This window comes from Struthio camelus, chromosome 9 (assembly GCF_040807025.1).
Source record: "Struthio camelus isolate bStrCam1 chromosome 9, bStrCam1.hap1, whole genome shotgun sequence".
In the NCBI taxonomy this organism is placed as follows: Eukaryota; Metazoa; Chordata; class Aves; order Struthioniformes; family Struthionidae; genus Struthio; species Struthio camelus.
In genome coordinates this window covers 15,719,670-15,742,090 of record NC_090950.1, presented here as the reverse complement: position 1 = coordinate 15,742,090, position 22,421 = coordinate 15,719,670, and the positions used below count along the sequence as shown (strand labels likewise).

The window sequence follows — 22,421 nt, the reverse complement described above, 5'->3', positions numbered from 1 at the left end:
TTCCCACGGGGTGAAATTCAGCAACTAGCCCAGAGAAGGTTATGCACTGCCTGCCCACTTCAGCCAAGACAATCCAAGGTTTACACGTGATATTAGTTTGTCTAATTTATTGCTTCACCTAGGAATTATAGATTATGGAGGACCCATCCCCAGTGGTCACAGTAGTCAATAGGGCATATGTTGTGAGCCAGCACACATGCTTTTTCTCAGTATCTCCTACATAAAGATTGATTTAAGAAAATTATAAATATATATATGGAACCATTACTTGACACTGTACCAAGCTCCAAAGCCCACAGTGAGGAAGAGGTTCATTGATTTCTTGGGATGATTTAAGGAACCTGTTCAGATACAGTTTACAAGCTATGCTCTAGTGAAAGCCAACAACAGCGAAGCACTGAACTTCAACACAATTTTTTATTCATGTGGCAGAGACAAACACATGCAGCCAGTCACCACCTTGAGCAAAGCACTTTTCCAAAATACTAATTACCAGTGAACCAATCAAGCCACAGGGAGCCTGACCACCTGCAGAGGCCTGGACATGCTACAGCTGAGAAGAGGAGCACTGACACCACGGGGTCACCGTGCCCCAGCCCCGGGCTCAGCTCCACACCCACTGGCCCCATCGCTGTCTGCCTCGGCACTCCCCACCAGCCCAGCACACCCCGCTCTGGGGCCCGCTCCACAGGGACCAGGGGTACCCCACATGGGCTCACACCCAAAACACAGCCAACCACTGCTCTCCACACAGCAGCCTCCACAGTCAGCACCCAGCCCCAAGCAGCGACCTCACAGCCACCCCTTGGCTGGGCCCCTGCTGCCTCCCAATGCCCTCCAGCCCCTGCTGCCCCAACAGCACCTTCTGCCCCACAACAGCACCCTCCTTCCCTCCATAACCCCCTGACAGCAGCATCCTCCTCCCCGTCAGCACACCCCTCAGGACTCACCTCCGGCAGGCTCTGTCCACGCAGTGCCGGCATCCCCGCAGCAGGCATCGCACCAGCTGCTGCCATCAGGCAGCCCGCTCAAGTCACACTGGTGGCCTCCAGGAGCCTTCCCTCACCCCAGCCAGCTCTTTCAGACCATGCTTCACTCCAAAGCACACCTTCCCTGGGTGCAGCCCACACACCTTGCAGCACCCTCACCCAGGGCTTACAGCTGCCCTTTTCTCTCCCAAGGACCCACACAGGCAGCTGCCCTCCAACCTCCCCAAAACCGGCCAGGACCACCCCCACCCCAGCCAGCTGCAGCCCCTGAGGCTGATTGCACAGCCCTGAAAGCAGAAGCACCTGTGAGGCAGCAGGGCCAGGCCTTCAGACCTCCTGGGGAGGATAAAGATGAAAATAATAATGAAAATAAAGACAAGGGGGGCACTCAGCCCAGGGCAGAATCAGGGAAGACTTCTCTCCTTGCCCAGTTCTCACAAGGAGCTGCTGCCTGTCTGGGAAGTGGAAAAGTTTACACTGTGTCTTGTCCGTTTGTGGTGTCCTTTTCCATGTGCTACATCAGGTCCCTACCTAGCACCTCTGTGGCACTGTGTCCTGAGAGTCAGTGGTTACGTCTCTGGCATGGTATCAGGTACGTGATTTCCTATTTAAAGAAAAGAAAATTGAGGGGGCTCAGAGACGCGTGAGATGTGCCCTGTGGCTAAGTCACATGCGTAAAACAATACAGTAAACATCCTCTGGGCAGTAGCCACAGCATTAAACATTTACGCTGTGTATTTTCACCTCTCCTCAGCATGAAAGAGGTTACTCAGGTCAGATTACTGACCAGATGCTAACCACTTACAAAATCAAAGCGCTAAGGTCAGCACTGGCAGCTTCTCGCTCGCTCCCATGGTGGAACACACAAGCATGGTTAACTCCTTCTTACCACCTCTATTTTACTGTCAAATCAAAATCTTTCTCTGATAAGGGGATCCTTCAGCACCACCAGTTCGGTGATGCCACCCATCACATTAGGAATGCCCTCTTCTCTGCTGTTGCAAAACATGTGCAAAGAGCACCAGCTGCATGGTTTCAGTTACTGAACAAGAAGCAGGGTAGCCAATTTTAAAACCAAAAAAGGGCCTGTGCAGCGAGTTAATGGACACAGGAAAGCGCTCTGAAAGCATGCTGGAGAAGATGATGAAGGGTAATTTTTAACTGTGAGGAGACACCATGAGATGGATCCCATGGTCATGTAAAGCATACAAAGTGACGCTATCTCCACCAAGACGTGATGGTAGGACTTTCCAGAGATAAGTGTCCACTCTTCACACTGTCAGCTACGTGCCACAACTTATCTGCAGCACAGCACGAAGTTTTGAGCTGAAGCTAGAGCGGACGCAGGTGAAAAGCACATGATACCACAGAGGCTGGCATGCTTCAACCCTTAGCCCTGCTCTTGCAGGTTAGACAGCCTGTGTCAGCAGTCTGCAGGTGGCAAGGTCCCACCTTTCCCAGTCGTCACTGGGGTGGCATGGGCAGGGTCTGATGCAGCCATCACATCTTACTCAAAGGAAAAAGCAGATACCTGAGGTGCCTTGGATCCTTGGCATTTTAGTAAATGGACCAAGCAATGCGATCCCAGACCTGTGCAGCAAGCACCCACAGGAACCATCAGAAGCAAACAACATTGAAAGCGGTCAGAAGTGGTTGTGAACGTTATGCAGACACTAAGCATGCCCCCTTTTCCATTTCTTCTCGTATGATAAAATATTACGACACATGCACTGGCTTGAAACAGACAACTACTGATAGTCCTGGCTGGTGGGAGAAGGGACCATCTGCCAGATGGAAAATAAGATGGGGCCAAGAATTTAGCAAACTAGGGGGCTTCTTGAGAATTTATGCATAGAGGTCCGAAGAAAGAAACACTTAAACAAAAGGTCAGCTGTTCTGTATTTATCTATACCTAAAGTGAACTGGAAAACCAACAGTATCCAAATAATTATGAAAATGATCCCTGTTTGAAATTCATCTTAAAATTATGAACAAAACCAGTGAATCTAAAATGAATCTAAATCTTTGCTTCAATACTTGAAGAACTCTTTCTGCATAGCATGATTAATTGTAAATAGTTACAGCATACAGCATCAGCATATTTTATCTTAAATCCTTTAAATCGTTATCCTGTTTTTAACATGCAAATGTTTTTATTCATCCTCTTCTAACTTTGCTGTGTTGTATCATTTGTTTCTTTCTGTTTTCCTCAACAGTATTTCTTTCTTCTTACAGTAGAGAAAGAGCGAGTTATGCTTTGTATTCCTTTCCTTTCTCCTAAATGAATTTCTTCTGCCTCTGCTCTCCTCTTTATCACTCTCGGGTAAAACAAGGGACATTGCTGGATGCAGCATTCTAATTATGAATCCAAATTTTCCACTCAGATCACTTGCTCATTAACCATTTTGCTGCTGACCCTTTGCGACAGCTGAGCTGCAGCTGATGTCTACTGCAGTTAAGGGGAAGCAAGGACATGACCCTTATTAGCAATCATGGGCAAAAACCAAAATCAAGGAACAATAAATTTACATAACAGAATTAGCAACTTGGGGCCAGTTTTGCACCAGCATCAAGGTTCACCATGAGGACAGTCAAGTATTGGAACAAGTTGCCCAGGGAGGTTGTGCGATCTCAGTCTTTGGAGGTTCCCGAGGCCCGACTGGATAAAGCCCAGAGCAACCCTGTCTCTTCTCGTAGCGACCCTGCTTGGAGCAGGAGGTCAGGCCAGGGACCTCCAGAGATCCCTCCCAACATGAATTATGAGTCCATGATTTTCAGAAGCACCCTGAAATATAACTCAGCTGACTCCTGCATAATATTCCCATTCCAGGGAAAATGATGCGCCAGCACATTCTTACCAGCTTACCAGCACATCTAGAGCTCATAAAAATTTTAGCTGGAGGGCCTGTTCCAGTTAGCAACTCCAACTTCCACTGATGCCATCAGAAACAGGCTGCTCAGCAGCTCACGCAGGCCTGCCTTGCTCAGATCACTTTCTAGGTAAAAATTTTCCACGTGGAGAGTTTCTCCAATCTCATGCTCATCTTTTTTTTTTTCAGCCGGAAAGCCCTATTTTCACTCAAGCCCCACCAGAATAACGCCATTATATCTGGAGACAAGTTTGTGGTACCTTGTACTACAGGATCCTCAGGCTGTCCAGACTCCTCATGAACTTCCATAAAAGGACTGGAGAAAGAGTAACCTACTACCCAGCCTCAGTTCCCCTCCCACCACCCTGTTTCTAATACCCATATTCCAGATATCAGACGTTGAAGTGGATGCCAAACCTCTCACCAGCATCAGTGGCCCTAGGCAGTCCCTCCCGTGTTGAAAATGGGTTCCTTACATGCCGGATTTTCTTCTGTGAAGGATATCCCATATATTTTTATATGTATTTTACTGCTTGCATGCTTCACTGCCGAGGCAGAAGACGACTGTTCAATCCTAGTTCTCCCATCTGCAATGCAATTTATGTTATAAATTATTTATTTTCGTAGCTTTCAGGATATCAATGTGACTGAGGAGTGCTGGGTATGCTGACTTACATGCTGGCTCTTCATGCATCAAGGAAATACAGCACAATTTACGTTTTGCACTGATTCTCATTGGGTTTGCATTGGCCCAAATGCTAAATGCTCAATAATGCAGGCTCATTCTGAGATCGGATGCATCTTCTTTTCATGATCTCATGAGGCCAGTAACCCCAAGCTCCAAAGAAAAATAAATACAAGGAAGTTTTCTAACTTGCAAAATTAAAACAATCTGTATTGTACAGAATCTACGCACTGTCTTTGCAGATTTGATTACTTATGTGAAGAATTACAAACATGGCAGCCAAGAGCTGTTACTCTAAACACATTAACACAACTCATTTGTTAACAATGAATCCAAACAGTCACAATAACCTTTTTTCTTCTTTAAATGTATGTAACATGGTAAATACTGGTGAAATGTTATTCCACGTATTGTTGGTTTTACACCACACACAAAAACACACACACTCATTTTCAAAAGGTCTTTCCCAGGAGCTCTGATACCAAAGGTAAACCACATCCAGCGACTGCCAGGATTATCACCAAGAGCTGACCATCCGTGGTGGATACGTTCATGGCAGGCAGTCTCACCCCCACTTACAGTCTCTGTATTACATCTACTTGCTTCATTCACGTGCCTAATTCCAGCAGAGAAGTATTTATCTTGGGTGCAATGCCTTTAATTTAAATAGCATCAGAATAAGAACAGTTTTGATCCATTGACATCCATAGGGTTAAGCATTTGAGTAAGGCAGGCAGCGTTTGCCTGCGTAGCAGCCTGTTCACGTGAAGAAGCCCCACAGCCGGCGTTTGCAGCTCCACAGGGACCCACACCTGCATTTAAAGGTACGCACAGCTCAAACAACCTCCAGGACCCTCGCAGAGAGCAGAAGCTAATGTTAAAAAGCCCTCACTTTAAGGACACTTGAAATCCACCGCAGCAATTAAAAATGAAGGGCGAAGGGAAGGTGAAGAAAAATGCCTCTCTTTTTCTCATGGCCTACAGAATGAAAAATACTTGTTTCAGAATTTAATATAACCACCAGTATTTCCTCTCCAGTGACCCGAGTTCAAATCGTAACTGAAAAACAAGGTTTGTGGTTTTAAATCGGTGATGCTCCTCCCCCTCCCCAGCCAGGGGATGAAGTTTGACACCTGACAAGGAATGAAGAGATCTGAAAAATGAAGAACTTCCTCTTTTTGTTAGAAAGCCCCAAAGACACCTGAACTGTTCCAAACTGGTTTTCTTTATCAGCGTTTAGGTCAGTTGCAACATCCCTGCATGCTTTCACGCTTATGTTTTAAGCTGATTCAGTGTTTGGAGGACAGAGGATTTTCCTGTGTTCTCGTGCATTTAGTGATCATTGCCCATAATAACACCTGCACAATTTTCTGTATTTGTTCACAGGAGACAAAAGCACATAGTTGCGCACTGGGTTTCTGCTCTACTGCAGTGCCACGCCAGCTCTTCAAAGATACCCTCTCCTCCAGCTCAGTGTAGCTTAGTGCATCTGCATCCAGTTTATCCTATTGATTTTTCACTAAACTAAGTGTTAACTTCAGTTTAAGAAGCACGCAGTCGCTATTAAATCAGACAGAAATGAAACCCATGCACTGTTTTTCAAGCACGAAATGTTATTTGAGTCAGGTATTCAGATCTCAGCTAGATGTCTCTCCCACAACAGGCAGAGGTCTTTCATAACCATGTTCCAATACTTTGATATCCTATTTTCTCTATCAGTTTCCAGATTTAAAACTTTTTTCCAATTATCATGGGGTTTTTTTTTTAATTCCTCTAATCCTCTTTTCTGAAAACGTAAGATTAAAAGGCCTAAAAATAGCCTCTTAACTGCCGGTTGTTTACGTTTTTATTTTTTAATAGAGCAGCATTAAACATAGGGCCTAGCCGACCAGCATTTCACAAGCAAAATCCCATTCACTCCTCCTGAAGCTTCGCCTGGAACACAACTGCAGTCCCTGATTTTGAGGAAGCAAGCTTTGCATCGCTTCTTCCGGCCGCTGAAATGTGCCCAGGTACGCTCGTGCAGCGTGCTGAATAATTCCTTGCTGCAATGTGGTAGGTGGAGCTCAAATAATGGACCAGATTCAGAGGTCGTAACTCCACGGACACCCTTCGTCCAGCGAGAGCGAGGCAGACGCTCGCAGCGCACCGCTGCGAACACAGCGGCTGGTGCTCCCTCAGAACGAGGGAAAAGAGCTTTTCAGCATAACCAGGACCTGAAGGGCATTTCCGCAAGCTACGTCCATCGGGCTGATACGCTTCCCACGCTCAGAGGCAATTCCTGTTCACTTTGCTCCCCCCTTGAAACTTTCACCGACCCGGGAATCCAGCGCACGGGAGCGACCACCGCCGCTCGCCGCCGCGCCGGTAGAGCGGGTGCTGCAACACGAGGGTGCTGCAACTGCTCCGGCCCTCGGCGGCCGCCCGGCCCGGGGGGCAGCGCCGGTCCCGTGCCGCGGGGCACGCCGCTCTGCAGCGCGGCGCGACCGTGGGAGGGCGCTTGGCGACGCGGCGGGCAGGTGAAGAGCAAGCTCCGTGACCTCCAAGCAGAGCCGAATTTTCCAGCGCTGCCCCGGGACGGTCCGAGCGCAAAACCAAAAGCGCGGGAGACGCCCCGAAGCCCGATGCCTGCCATCCCTTCGGCATCGCATCCGAGTATGCAGGGTGTTAACACAAAACACCCAATCCCGCAAAAAACACACGCACCTTGACATGTATTTTGATTATCAGATTAACTATCCCTTCCATTTTTAGCAGCGCTGTCTGGAATTTGGGAGCACATCCGAGTAGCCCCGTTACATGAGTTCTCAGTGCGGGACGTGACTAACGCTACTTCTGCTGGCGGCAGCGCTGAACGGAGGGAGCGGGTGTTTGGCGCACAGTTATTCAGCAGCAGTGCATCGGCAGCCTTCCGCAATAACCTTTGAACTAGTTCATTAAACATCTATTTCCTTTCCAGAACAAGTTTAACATCTAAAGCCAAAATTTCGTCGGGAACTCAAATACCTTAGTAGCCGGTTATCACCCGTTTGACTTGAAACACTAATACGAGAAAGACATAGTGCACGTCACTACAATATTCTCTCTCTCTCACACACACACACACACACCCCCCTTCATCAGCATCCTGTTTATATCAATTTATTTTCACAGACCAGTTTCCTTTTTCCTACTCACATTTGCTGAAGGCACAACACCCAGATAGGCAATGTAAAACGTACTCCCCACAGAAAAGTCCACAGTCTCCCAAGAGAACAGTTTGGCCAAACCACTTTTGTTTAAAAAATCAAGTTTCAAGATTAAGTCTTTCAAAGAGCATTAGAGAACACCACCACCAAGATTAAATAAAGTACTTGAGGTGTTTGTACGTCTCCTGTGCAACACATCACTTAACCTTTACCAAACAGGGACTTTTTGAAGGAAATTATAAAAGCAGAAGTAGTAAAATCTCCTCTTTTTTTTTTTTTTTTATCAAGTTTAATGGATGAGACAGATTCTCTAGGCAAAGCTCCCAGAAAGAAAGAGCCAGATCACCATCTGGCTCCATCGCAGAGCAACGACAATTCACAACGAATGAATATCCAACCAACACTCTGAAATCGAATGCTAGTTTGACTCTGTAAAAACTCCATTATAGCTATGAACCTTCATCTCTACGTTTCCTCCTTCCTAATGCACAAATATACTCTCTGACACTTACACAAAGGGGAAAAAAATAAACGGTTTTACGCATTTTTCAATGTTTCCCTGTTATGCCTGCTACCAAGCAACGTCAAGAAATGTCTTAAACATCTCACTGTCTACTGTTAGCACTACAGAATATATATAATATATAATTTTATTTTAGTTTTCACACATGCTAAGGTTTCCAGTACGATAAATGTCTTTTTAAATCCTGAATTTTTTTGTCACACTGTAGATCCACCTCTATTTGACAGCGACTCCAGGACATACACATCAAGACAAAAATAAATACTGCTGTGATGGCAAATGTTTTAGAACTCTTAGGACACTGTTACAGTGGCATTTAAAAGACTTTTTAAATACAACAAAAAGAGACAATAGTTAAATAGAAATCTGCTTTCATATAGCTATAAAACCTGCGCTACATGAACGAGATCTGTACTTGTTCGTGCAAGAGCAGCTCCTAATCTTCGAACATGTCAAATGTTGCACTCCAGCCCTCCACCCGTACCCTTAAGAGTCCTCGCTGCTATTTTAAGCAAGCGCCCCTGTAAGCTGTACATAAGCAATGCTGTAATTCCCAAACAATTGAGGTAATTATAAAAATGAATATCATTTATTGATTTTGTTTTATTACTATCACGTCTGAACATTTACTTTCATACAAAAGTCTGATTTTCAGCATTACGCCTTCCAAGGGCATCCCCTCCGCACCACGGGAGACAGATGTATCAGGAATTGTGCAAGAGTTTTGTTACCAGCCTCAAACCAACAGGAACTCTGTAAACAAGATTTTGGTACAGAATCACACTTGGCATTTTTGCAAAGGGGAAAGGGGCTTTACATATATTTTCAGTTCCATTTTATTTTTTTAAATCGTATATAACCCAATGAAAGAAAAAAAAAAAAAGAGGAAAGAAGGAAAAAAAGAAAGAAATCATCACATTACTGTATGTTACCCTTCAGCAGTCTGTGGAGGAAATCAGAAACCAGGTAGCTTTTCCCAGCTCCCTCCCTCACTCAAGCCAAGAGGACGGGCTCGTCCGCCCGACGGCGGTGCCAGGCGCCCGCGCTGCCCCCGTCACAGCTGCGGCTTCCTGAGCAACGTTCTGCTGAGGTCCTTCACCTCTTCGGGGCTGCCCACCCGCTCGTAGCCCAGCAGGGCCATGGGCTGGTGGCAGTACTCCTCCACCTGCTTGATCTGCTGGAAGCTGAGCGCGGTCCTCCAGGCGCTCAGCGCCTGCGTGGCGTTCCTGGCCGACACCACGAAGGGCTTGGAGGAGTAGCCCGGGCCGCTGGTCATGTTGAGGGCGAACTTCTCCATCTCTGGGCTGACCGCCAGGTTGACGAAGCCGTAGACCTGCCGCAGGGTCTTGATGGGCTCCACCACCAGGTCCTCGTAGCGCACGGCCAGGTAGTTGCCCCGGAGCCAGTCGGGGGGGTGCAGGGCGGTCTGCAGGGTCTTGGCCATGCTGCTGCAGATGACCTCCATGGCGCCCAGCGCGTGGTAGTCCGAGCCGCCCCCGCCCTCCTTCTTGCCGCCCAGCTTGTGGCCGGCGTCGAGGAAGGGCATGCGGTGGATGCGGGGGTCCCGGCTCCTCACCACCTGCAGGCTCTCCCGGATGAGGCCGTGCCGGGATTTGATGCGGGAGCTGGCGACGGCCCGGGGGTCGCGCACCAGGTGGATGACTTTGAGCTCCAAGGCCGGGTCCTGCATGAGCGGGGCGAGGACGGCCAGGTCGAAGACGCGGACGCCCTTGATGACCAGGGTGCGGTACTTGTGGCACTCCTCCTGGAAGCGGCTGAGGCGCTGCGGGGGGCACTTCTTGCACACCCGGTCGTCCACCATGCCCACCACCTCCTTGCGGTAGGCCGGGCAGAGGGGCGAGGAGCAGATGACCTTGTTGGTGGAGGCGCCGAAGATGCCCAGCGTGGTGAGGTTCTTGCCGGCGCCCGCCGTGCTGTAGAGCTGGAAGACGGAGAGGTCGCAGCGGTACAGGGAGCTCAGCATGTCGCGGGCCGCCCCTTGCAGCGAGACGGCGTCCCCGGGGTACAGCTTCTGCCAGACGTGCCACACCGGCTCGTAGAGGAAGAAGACCTCGGGGTTCTGGTTGAAGAGCTCCCCGAAGAAGGACGACCCCGACCGCCAGGTGGTGAACACGTAGACCAGCTGCCGCCGGGCGCCGGCCGGGCCGCGGCTCCCACCGAGGGGCGGCGGCGGCGGCGGCGGCGGGGGGCGCCGGCGGGGGGCGGCGGGGGGCTCCGCGCAGCGCCGCGGCTCCCGCCGCCACTTGTACTCCAGCAGGTTGAGGGCGGCGAGCAGCAGCAGCACCGCGTAGCCCAGGCACAGCGCCAGCGCCTTCCGCCGGCACGCTTTCATGCTGCGCGGCAGCGGCAGCGGCGGCGGCGGCGGCGCCAACTGTTGCTCAGCGCCGCGGCGCCCCGGGGCCCGCGGGCGGCAGCAGGGCGCGCCGCCCCCGGCGCCGTGTCCCGCCCGGCCCCCCGCGCCCGGCCCGCATGGCGCAGCCGCCGCCGCCGCCGCCGCGCTCAGCGCTCAGCGCCCGCGCGGCCGCCCGCGCCTCCTGCGCGCCGCCATCGCCCCGCGCGGCCCCCGCCGCCGCCCCAGCGCGCCGGGCGAGGCGGCGCCCCGCCCCGCTCCGCTCCCCTCCGCCCCGCCCCGCCCCGCAGCACCGCCCTCCGCGGGGGCGGGACCGAGCGCGGCGGCGGCGCCGGCGCCAGCGCCGCCCCCCGGCACCGGCAGCTGCGCGGGCCCCCGCGGAGAGCGGCCCGGTCCCTGCTCCCTCGGGCGCCTCCCTGGCCGCGCACCGGCCCGCGGCCGGCGGCGGAAGCCGTGCTGGAAAAGCCGGGGGCTAGCGCGGCCGCTGAGGAGCCCACAAGTTGGGGTTCTTCCCCCCCCTCCTTTTTTTTTTTAATATATATATATATCGTGCTCTTTAGGTTAAAGAACGATGGCAGCAGCTCGTTTCGCTCCTCCTTGCTGTATTTTATGCACTCCGGTGGGGGGAGAGGGGGTGAGTTGTTCCTCCTGGGAGGAGGAAGCGGCAGGTTTTCCCAAGCACAGCAGGGCGGATGCGCATCCTTCAAAGTTTCAAACTTCAAGGGGAGGGAGGCTTGAGAAGAGGGTGGGAAAAGAGCGCTTTGCCCTTCACTGCGTCCGTTGTGCACGAAGCCATAACATAGTACGGGTTGTCTGACACATCACACTCCATCTCCTGAGAGTTGCGCTAGTTACGTTCCTGACGTTTTCAAGTTGTAACAGGAAACGGGAAAAACAGGAAGGAAAAAAACATAAAAGGCCTGAAAAGGGTAGGGTCTATACCGTTTCCCTACGTTGTTTACTTTATATTTTGCAGAAACTCAAAATTTCTCAAAGGTTCTCAAGTAAGTTCTCCAAAAAAGCCAAACGCCCCAGATTTAGTGTTCCTGATGTGGCTCAGATGGAAGGAAATACATCTTCCTTCAGTTCTCAGAAACAGTTCACACGCGCGGTACATAAGTTACACTGCAGTGTCCTAGCTGCCTCGGCTGCAGCTGCTATACCCACAAAAGCACTCGGTGATCCGCAGCTGCAGAGCTCCTCTAACGCAGCCGCTGCAGGCACCGCGCTTCTCCTCGTCCTTACTGATTTACCGTAAGGGACTTGGAGTAGCCAATTAGCTACAGCAGTAAGAGGAGCTTTCTGTTGGTCATCCATCCTAACCCTCCCCCCGCTGCCCACCCGCCTCAGCCCCGTTGTTCTTCCTCGGGGCTGGAAGGGGACGCGCTGCCCTGGCCCGCGGCAGCGCTGCGGCTCGCCCCTGCTTCACAGCAGGGCTGGACCCAAACCGCTACCTTTTAGGCCGGGTTCAGCAGGCTGCGTTTGGTACACCTAGAAACTGTTCCCCATATAGTGCATATATCGTACTAGAAGGACCTTTGCGTTGTTTCCGCGATTTAGAGACGCTGTAATTAAAGACAGTAAAAGAAGCATTTACCTACCACCTGACTGAGCAGATGTGCCCAGAATACGCCGGCCCTGACAGAATAACCCGGCACGGGCCAGCGGGCACCAGCGCCGAGGAGCTGGTGGGGTACGCGCGAGCGGCCGGCCGGGACTGCCCTCAGCACCGTTTTCAGATGCGTTTTGCAGACGCATCTGTCTTTTTTACAGCACCTACGCCCGCTGAAGCTGCCTCGCTGCTTAAATTACAGTTTACGCAGCCGGAGGTCCATTGGGTAAAACTACTGGCACGCCAGCCTGCTTCCTAGGTGAGCGCCCCGGTGGGCCGGCCGGCCGGGCGCTGCTCCTCCGGAGCGGGGCTCTCGTCCTTCCCGCACCGTGGCGCGGCTGCACCGGGCCGGGGAGACAGAAGCTGCACGCACCGCCAAGGCCAGGAGAGACTACGGGGGGCTTCTCACAGCTGCCCGAGAGAAAAGCATCAGACGCATTCAACTGGTACGGGACAGTCGCACCAAAAGGAGTAGCCAGTGAAACACACGCACCCTTTCAAGCCAGGACAATTTTTTTGGGCCAAAAGAAAAGTGGTAACACTCTGTTTATCAGAATTAGATTGCGGAGCCGTATCTGCAGAGCGTTCTTCTTTGCCGCAAGGATGACCGATATCTGACTGTTTTGCGGTTAATTGAATTTAACAGTCACAAAAGCCTGTCACTCCCGGGATGGCCCGCCTCCCTGACTGTCCAAGGCCCCCGGTCCCCAGTCATCGCCTACAGCCAAGAAGCAGGAAACGCACGGCACAGCTCCAGGCCGAGGGCCTTGGGAGGCTCCCGCGGAGGTCGGGGAGAGGCTCCCCTGCTCCCGCGGGACGGGGTCGGGGTGGGCAGAGGGATACAGAAGCACCTGGCGGGTCCTTCCTGCCCCACAGCTCTCGCACTCCCGCGGTCCTTCCCCTTCATTCGCAGGGCGGCATCTCTATACCCAAGGGATAGGTCTGAGCGGCTGGAGGGTTGTGTCCGGCCCGGAGAGCGCAGGCTGATCGCTCTACCACTGCGGAAGCCGACCGGTTCTTCTTTGTGGAGCATTTCTTTCCTGAACGGCGCGGATTTGAGAAGCATGGGACACGGTTTTAAGCTCACAGAGTGGATAAAACACAAACTCTGGTATATATCTTGCACCACTGTACAAAAAAATTTGAACAAAATAGTACAACAGCGTCAATGAGCTAAACATGCTATAAGCAATCTTTATAAGAAGGTTTTTATATTCCTCCCAGATTTTCTATAGGAAAATCCTAGTGGGGGACACTGAAAATTAAGAGCCAAGCTTCCTCTCTGGAAAGGCCTACGTGCCCGGTACAGCCCCAAAGCGAGGGGCCACAAACGCAGCAGGAGCGCTCGCCCCTTCCTGGGCCTGCTCTCGAAAACCGTGCGCGTTCCCCGAGAGCTCAGTGCCAGACCCGTCTCCATCTCCGGCAGCGCAAGGGTTACCGGGACTGAGCGCTAGGCACTGAGACACTACTGCCATCTAGACTGCATCGGATTTGCATGAAAAGCGATGCTCAGACCCCATGAAACACACAAGAATTATTTCACTAACTGCCAGTGACACTGGTAGTATTATTAAAGTGTTGCTATAACTCCTCTCCTAGGAGTAGCTTGTTAATAGCATAACTGAAAGAATCACCAAGTGTTTGAGAGAAGTACGTATTTTATCGAAGAGGGGGAAGGGGAAGCCATTTTCGGCGAGAGCGCTCCAGGTGAAGCATTTAAAGCCACATTCTACAAAAGTAATGCGCATCTTGTATTTGCTAAAATGAATGCAAAGTTTCAACCCGAAGAGATTAAAACAACTCACTGATAACTTTTGTGACCTAATTTATAATGAAGAAGCAAATACCTCTGAAGCATCTTGCAGCATAAAAATTTTGCAGTGATTTTATTACCTAGTCCTAATGCTCGAATTCTCTGCCTACAGAAGGCTTCTGCTACAGCCATTTGATAAAGTTAAGGATCTAATATTTCTTTTGCTTTACATGCGCACTAAAGATGAAATGACCTTCACCCAGCTGAAACAGAAATATTTATTTTTAATTTTGGAAAGGTCTGTAGTAGCATCGATTAGACAACACTAAATCATGAACAACAACATCAGTACTGAGACACCATAGTTCATAGTACAATACCCCCCACCAATATCATACTGCAGCACTAATGAAATAAAGGACAGAGACTACAGGGAGCTAAAACAATTCCTTGCAGCGAAAATCATTACAATACCAAGAAGTTTGAATTAATCTCACCTTTCCATTTCATTTGGTTAAGTATGACATTTTATAAGATGCTACCAAGCCGTCTCCAGTTCTTGTACAATTTGAAAATTAGCAAGTAATAAATAATGATAAGCATATGGGAACTACAAGTATAACATTTAAGATGGCAAAACTAATCAGTAAACCCAAACATTAAAAGCTAAAATTGGATTCTGTGCCCTCCTGCTGTTACACAGCAGTTGCATCTCTCTGAAACAGAGAACGTATGAATGCCGGCAGCAACGCTGCCGTTGCCATGCTGCTCCACCTCTGCCTAGGAAAACATGGGTCCAAGCAGCTCTTGAATTCGACCTACACGCTGCAGAATGCAATCTTATTTTTCAAAACAGGAGTTTTATATGTATTTATTCTGTGCAGGTGGACCCAAGCACCCATGCAGAACCCAACCGAAATCAATTGGGTTCGGTGCAGCTGAAGCATTCGATCCTCCCAGGTTTCAGACGTTGTAGTTCAGTTATCATTTTAAGCAACTCAGTATCAATGAATATTTAATAAGTTTATCTGGAGAACATTTATGCAGCCAACTTTCAACTCACACCAAGTTTTGGGCTTGCTTTTTTAAATCGTCTACACATCTGATATTTTATATATATGTATATGTATATATATAAACAAATATACACACACACACACACATATATAGGTACGTATGTATTATAACTATAAACTGCAAAAAGCAGATGTGAGACACATTGTTTCGGGCCGTGGTCTTGCACAGAAGACTCTGCCCAAAGAACTCTCCTCAAGGGGATTCGGAATTTTTTTCTTTGTCTGCTGCAGCCTGGGATTTAAAATATTTACTGATCTTCAGGAATAAATAAGCATGCAATTGTCATCGCGAGCTACGAAGGTGAGCTCCCGGCTGTCGTGCAGGCTGCCAGAGGTCGCCCGCTTGGTAAGACACTGACAGCATACACGGAGCAACGGACTGCAACGGTCATTTTAATTCCCCAGGTAATTCATCCCCCTCCCCTCCGAGTTCAAAAACAAAAGACAGATTTGTAAAAATGTACAGAGATTGCACCAATCAATCATCTATTTCCAAGTGCTGATAAAAATCAGACAGCTGACGGTCAACAACTTGGTTTTTGTGCTTGAAGTGGAAAAAAACGTAGGTGGACTACTGTAGATATTAAACGTAAAAGAGCGTGATGTGGCAGGTTTTTTAACAACAGAGCCAGGCACGAGACCCCCGCCACAGAGAGCTCTGATAACTTATACCCCTTGAAGATCTACCTCCATGATTTTTACAGCTGCCCTAAAGCTTTAAAAAGCTATCGTAAACTAGAACCCCAGGTCAGTGAAACGCTTAAGTGTTTGCTTGACTTTAATCAGGGCATTCAACTGATTGTAGTCAACTGAAAACTGCACTAAAATCGACACCATAGTGAAAGAGTTAATTTATATTTTTTCAAATAACTTCTAGGGAAAAGTGTTTTGTTTAGTCCCTCAAAGCTAATTCTGCGAGTCGGCAGAGCGTGTCGCAGAAGTCAGTGCGGGCGCCGCAAGCGCTTAGGGTCAGACCTATGTGCAAAACCAGCAGAATAAAAACTTCAAGTGACAACGTTAGGCACAGCAACTACTGCAAAAGAGGAACATTCGCAGCTGAACAGATATAACCCTTCACAGGTTTGTCCAGCTACTTCACTGTCATTTTTCCACCCTCTGTTTTACTTCATGCTAGCCTAATTTAGTCTCGTTACTATGCAGTATACTAGAACACGCATGTTAAATAATGAAATTCTCCTTTCTCCAGCAAGGAAAATTCACTATTAAAAACACCCAACTTAATTGTTTTTTGTCCAGCTTAACTTTTTAAGTATTAGATCTTTTTTGCTTCAGTGGAGCAGAAAAAAAAATACATCTTCTCCCATGCTGGTATTTCTAAGCTACGATCCGGTCATCTCTCAGATATAAATAAGGCAGCTATATTTACCTCAAACTCTGCAATAAGCAATGTAAAAATGGAGGGTTAAGCAACAGTGATCAAACTAACCCAAACTATGAGAAAAATACATTTCTGCATTTCCTGCATAAATATTTTTGTGTGTTAGTTTACTATTTCATATTACATTTAAGATCTTCACATTTAATAGTTCCACGACCTACACTGGGACTAGCGGAGTGATTCCTGCCCCCGTGTTATAGTCTCAGCTGGAATTCTCTGAGATTCCCAAAGGAACCTCTTCGCTGACCTGAGGGGGCCGGCAGAGCGCGTGACCTTCGCAAGGCTCGCTCCTCCCTGGGGCGCTTCCTGGCTTCACTCTTCATGCTGCAAGGCATGCTGCTGGCCTCTCTCCCAGCTACACCGGTAGGGAGCGGGAACAGCGTGAAGCAGAAGCTTTTCTGAAGCCAAGTTTCAGCAAGATTTTATCTATTCAAATAAATTACTTTGGGTAAAAGATGAAGGTTTATACTGTTATACACCTGGAATATGGTAAGTGCTGGGTGTGAGAATTTGATAAAAGCATCCATCTCTAACCTAATCTATTCCAGATAAAGATGGATGCTGAGTTTCTCAAACACTGCTCGAAAGTGAGACTGTTAGAACTAAAGTTCAAGTTATAGATCTCAAAATGCGAACAAGATTGATATCAAATTGAGCAGCAACCCAAACTTTGAGACTTATGAATTTGTTTAGTACTGTATTTTAGCATTACCACTACAGAAAGCTGACAAAAGCCTGTGCAGCAGCCTTTAACAGTACAGACATTTATATTTTGCACCGTTCCTTTCAGCACTGTTTATAACTTCTAATGCCTCGAGGGGCAGTAGCAGCTGATTTCCCCCTAAACGCACTCATTGGCACTACGGCCGAAGCCTCGAGCAGACATTGTGCTGAGCCATTGGCGCAGCCACCTCCCGTTTCCCCTTCACATCTTCCTTCTGGACCGTGTGTGCCCGAGCCGTGCTGCAGAACCACTGGCACGGACCAAAATTAAAACAGGAGTTGGTAGCTAGTCGTAAAGCAGAAATATATAGCAATGTGGACAGCCTATCGGTAGCAAGCTGTTCCCCTGCGCCCCAATTCTCCTTTATGTTTACCTCCAGTTACACATGTGACATTTTCAATAAAGTTAATTTCAATAAATATTTATAAAATCCTGTTTGTTCAGCAGAAGGAATTCCAGAACTTTATGAATGCCCTGGGGACACACAGTGCAGCTAAATCGCTATTCGAGTTTTATTAAAATTAAAAATTTTCTCAGCCGTTGTGTAACTCTTATGCTCTAAACTAAATTAAGAGATTCAACTTTTATAAGTGCACACCTTAAAACAAAAGGCAACGTACTCTTTCACATCAAGGACTTCCAAATCTCTGGCAGGTCACATTTAAGAGCCACCTTAGCCACGCTCCCCAGTCAAAGTACTGCTTTCCCCCACACTCAAATTAAGGAATCCCTAACCTTCCTGCAACCAGACCATGACCCCTATAGCGATACTGTCTTAGCACCCTCTTCTCCTCAACTCCCAAGGTTTACAGTGCCCAGGGACCCTATGTTTCCTCACCCTTAATTCTCGTAGGCCGCTCAGCACACCCCTCCCTGCTGTTGGTATGCTCAGGAGGGGCCCGGCACAGCCACCCCATAGTGGGACGTACACCCCATTGCGTCTCCTCATCCCTGCTGCACTCCAGCACTGCTGGGGACCTCCCCTGCCCCTTCCCGCTTAACCGAGCAGGGGAGGCCGGAGAAGTCACACATTGTTCCCTCGGACACACGCAGTCAGCCGACGGAGCAAAACAGCTGGCCCTCATCCGACTAGTCCCAGGGCAGAGGTTCCCCAATCCCTGCCTTAAAATTCAAGTTCAAATAGCCCAGCTTTGGACAAAAGAGAATTCAGTGCTGCTTCTGCAGCTAACACGCAACATGTTATAAATGACTCCATAGGAACGATAATTTTGACGTTAATCATTAATCTTCAAGATTTGAGAAAAAGGGACTTTTCTTCTGTAACATCAAAATTCTACTCCACATCACACAGTGAGGACTTCCTACAGGCTGGCAGGAAAATGAACATCCTCCAGTGAAACTTAAGTGCCTAGAAATCAGGCTTTAATGGGACTTGTTTTGGTTTGGTTTTTTTAAATCATCCAGTAATTATTTTCTGTAAGAATGCAGAAGAAAACCCCACAGCCTCTCAGTTCACACAACGGCCAGAATTCAGTCCCAGTCTCTTGTCCTAAATTTTATAGCCAGTTCTCTTCCAGAGTTTGCCTAAGGCAAGACACTCTTCATTCAGTTAATTATCAGACAGTTGTTCTCCCATAATGCAGGGAAAATAAACCAAAATGTCAGGAATACATAAGTCACCAGCAACTCAAAGGATGCAGATTTTATGATGAAAACTACCAGTATCAGCAGTAATAAATAGCTCTATGCCATAATAAGTTCAAGGTTCATCTCCGATCTCCGAGCTTCTCTGGTTACACAGTGTGATGTTAGCGCCACAGTACCTAGCAGGCAGAAACATCTGGCTAAAACATTGCAGAAACAACCCTGGTAAAAATGTTCACCTTTGATAAGAGATCAAAACCGGTTTCCACCTCTGATGATGACTTTGGTGATCATCTTGATCTCTGATAAAGATCCTGGGAAGTTGAATCCATAGCACAGGCCAATCCCCGATCCATTTTCCATGAACCTGAATTGCCTGCACGAATTCCACGCTCCTTTTCCAGAACCTAGAATACCGTCATACAAAATCAGCCTATTCGGATAGGTTAAATCTTTCATGAAAAGATTTCTGAGACCTATTACACAGGCTTTGTGCTTAGCCCTTCTCCTTTCCACAGGCACACCTTCCAAAAGCATACTAAGCTTACAAGTTCTGATGCCCAAAGCCTCAGACCTACGTCCAGCCCCAGAAGCCAGAGTAGCAGAACCGGGAAACAGACAACGGACTCCACGCTTGCTTGTCACCAAACTCTTACAAGACAAGATCCGGAAGAGTAAAACTGACAGGCTGTTTTTAGGCAAGCAGCTACAGGAAGTTTTCCAGTCCATAGAGGAGTAAAAATAAAAATAGAGCAAGTAGTTCCAGGAATACCACAAGTTATGTTTCAGGACTGTGAGCTCTTAAGTGAAAATTTTTAGTAATTGGGGCATTCATATAATCTCTCCCAAATGGATGCTCTGGGTTCTAACAATCTAACAGTTCCTTTTCCAGCCTTTCCCATCATATGGGGGCATTTAGAAGGTGTCTCTCCTCTTTCTGGCCTCATTTTGTAAAACCTGTGGAAAGTCAATCCCCCTGGAGGCTTTTGTTCCTCTCAGATCTGCTCGGAACTGACCAACGGTTTCAAACTTTCTGGATGAGAGGAGGAGGCGCAGCCCATCTACCAGCTCACTGCTGCTGCACGACATGGTCCTAGTTCCCACGTTTCCTTCCTCCCACACACTCCACCACATAAACCTGCCCACCCCTGTGCTGGTCGTATCTTTCCACAAGGGGGTCCAGCTCCCTGAAGCAACCAAATGTTTCCTTTGGCTTGCCTGTGCCAGGCTATCCTTCTCCAAGTTTAGCAAGCTCACTCAGTCCTCAAAGCAATGAAACACAAGCTGGAGCTGGTAGAGGGAAAGCGACAGGAGGAGGGGACCAGAAAAGGGGAAGCGAGTAGGATGCAGGGTGCAGCAGCATCTCAGCCCATCTTATCAAATCATACACTCCAGTGAAAATACTGTGGATGACATTACGTGTTACAAGTGAACCAGTACCAAAAACACGGACCGTCCTGCTCCCAGGCTATTCCCAGACACACACTCCCAAGGCTGCTTCGGACCCTGCGCTGAGCCAATTCAACTCACTAAGCCAACGGAAAGCCAACTAAGTGAAAAGAGTAATTTTTTTTGCTCAATGACTAATCACCAGAGATGATACAAAAGTAACCCAAAAGGTGCCAGGAAGATGACCTCCACGATAGAGCAGCCACAAACTGCGACACCAGCTCAGCCATAACATGCAGCTTCACGCTGCGTCATTACACGGGCTCTCTTTCCTTAGGCTAAACAGGCTAGGGTTCAGCAGACTGGTTCGGGTATTGAAAAGCTACCCATCATCGCAATGTCTAAGGAGCATTTCCAAGTGGGAGGTTTCCCTTGCTCAAGAGAGGATTACACGAGGCACTACAAAGTGAGCAGCCCATACCTTGTTAATGAGCTTCTGAGAAACCCAAAGGTCAGCGCTGACAGGATGAGAACAGCAGCAGCAATTACAGTCTGACAGTTTGACGACACAGGCAGAATCAGGGTCAACTAACAGAAACGCTGGCAAGGCCAAGAAACCGCTGTTAGCGTAACACACACAAACATCACTTTTTCCCCATGTTAAAAATAAAACCATTTCCGAACATTGACAAACTGACAATTTTATTGTTGCCATGTCCTTTGGAAAATTTTCTGCATAAAATAAAAAACCAAAAGCAAATAAGACGAAAAAGTTCATTTGAAACTATCATTTCCTCTTTAAATAACCACAAACTGAAAACTTTCCAGCTTATGACAGGGTTACGCAGTAAAATATCCCTGTACAAGATTAGATATTAGAAAGAAGCGAAAATGCAACAGCCTAACCCATGAAAATGGACTGTACTCTGACAGAAGCAGATGAAGGGAAAACAGTATGCAATTGTTTAAAGTTTCTGAATCCTACCCAGGAAAAATACACCTGAACAAAATTAAATTAGCATTTTAGTTATGATTCTTACAAAGTGGCTGACTCAGAATCAGCATGAACAAACAATATACTACAACCCTTGTAGTATCCCATGCAGTAATGAGAAGAAAAAGAAATTTCCAAATAGTATTACGAGTTGTTTTAATAAAGTCTACTACACTTAGGAACTCTACGCTCTTGTTCAGGAAACCAAATTCTGAGCTAAATTCCAGGCTTTGGCTCCTAAAATCAAGTTCATAATTTGCTAAATGCCAGGATACTGAACACCAGATCTTTAAAAAAAAAAAAAAAAAAAACCTACAAAATTCTCATACAGAAGATTGCACTGCAGCTGCCTTGGGCTACAGAGAATTCACTTCTCTTGCTGGACCTGCATAACCGCCCACAATTCTAGATTTTTCAACAAAGAAAATACAAAGAAACTAGACCCAATTTTACAAAAAGGACAGCAATTAAAATATCCTTCAAATACTACTTTTGCCGTCATGCAGCCAAATATATGTTTTTATGTAAGTATTTGGTGTAGGCTCACATTGTCAAAAGAAACAACCTCCTACCCAAATGAATGTGGCTATATGACAGTTCAGCAAGCCAGCAATCTAGAATTAGACACAAAATGCAGACCTTAATACACCTACAAAAATACTACACACACTGCTTCTATTTATTTGTTAAAAGCATTAACTCCCCCAAAAGCACGTGAGGAGGACAAAAACCCCCCAAAACTGCCTAAAATAATCAAAGATACTCAGAATAGATCTGCCATTTTTGGCTGATCTTGCTTTTCTCATACACAAGATACTACAGCTTTTGATTAATGTTACAGGAACACATGCGAGATACTTTCCTCTTATAGGTACAGTTCCAGGAAAGCGGTATCTTCTTTTACCAGGCAAAGAACATACTTTAACCCCCCCCCCAACCCCCTAAATATAAAACTGGCTTTTCCATTTCAGTGCTCTGTAAACTTAGCTGTCCTCGAGCAGTTCACGCCGGATAGGAATTTTGATACAATTTTTAGACAATTTTAGCTTTAAAACCTGCCTCAGAGGTTTATTAAATAAAATCAGTACAAGTTTGAAAGCTATCCAATTTTGAGGTCTTGAGCCAACTGCCAGCGTATCTTTTTAAGGCAATAAAAATCTTGGGTTTCTTCCAAGAAATTTAATTTAAAAAAAAAAAAAAGTGATGGGAAAACAGTAGAGGAAATATGCCCCAACATATTTCC

The 22,421-nt window shown here is 47.7% G+C and overlaps 1 protein-coding gene and 1 long non-coding RNA gene across 2 annotated transcripts in view; both read right to left on the bottom strand.

Annotated features, from left to right (window-relative positions):
* The window catches only part of LOC138068153 (uncharacterized), a 237,532-nt gene extending 235,750 nt beyond the window's left edge, over positions 1 to 1,782 (bottom strand). The window contains exon 1 of the long non-coding RNA XR_011142804.1: positions 951 to 1,782. This is a non-coding gene — a long non-coding RNA (uncharacterized lncRNA). The remainder of the gene's footprint in view (positions 1 to 950) is intronic.
* A 7,040-nt stretch (positions 1,783 to 8,822) lies between these two features.
* Positions 8,823 to 10,624, bottom strand: CHST2 (carbohydrate sulfotransferase 2). The gene has a single exon (XM_068954226.1). The coding sequence runs from the start codon at positions 10,606 to 10,608 to the stop codon at positions 9,310 to 9,312; it is 1,299 nt and encodes a 432-aa protein (XP_068810327.1). The 5' UTR covers positions 10,609 to 10,624; the 3' UTR covers positions 8,823 to 9,309.
* Positions 10,625 to 22,421: the final 11,797 nt, after the last annotated feature.

Excerpts from the sequence above, each read along its gene's own strand:
- CHST2 (XM_068954226.1), bottom strand. The coding sequence starts at position 10,608 with ATGAAAGCGTGCCGGCGGAAGGCGCTGGCGCTGTGCCTGGGCTACGCG.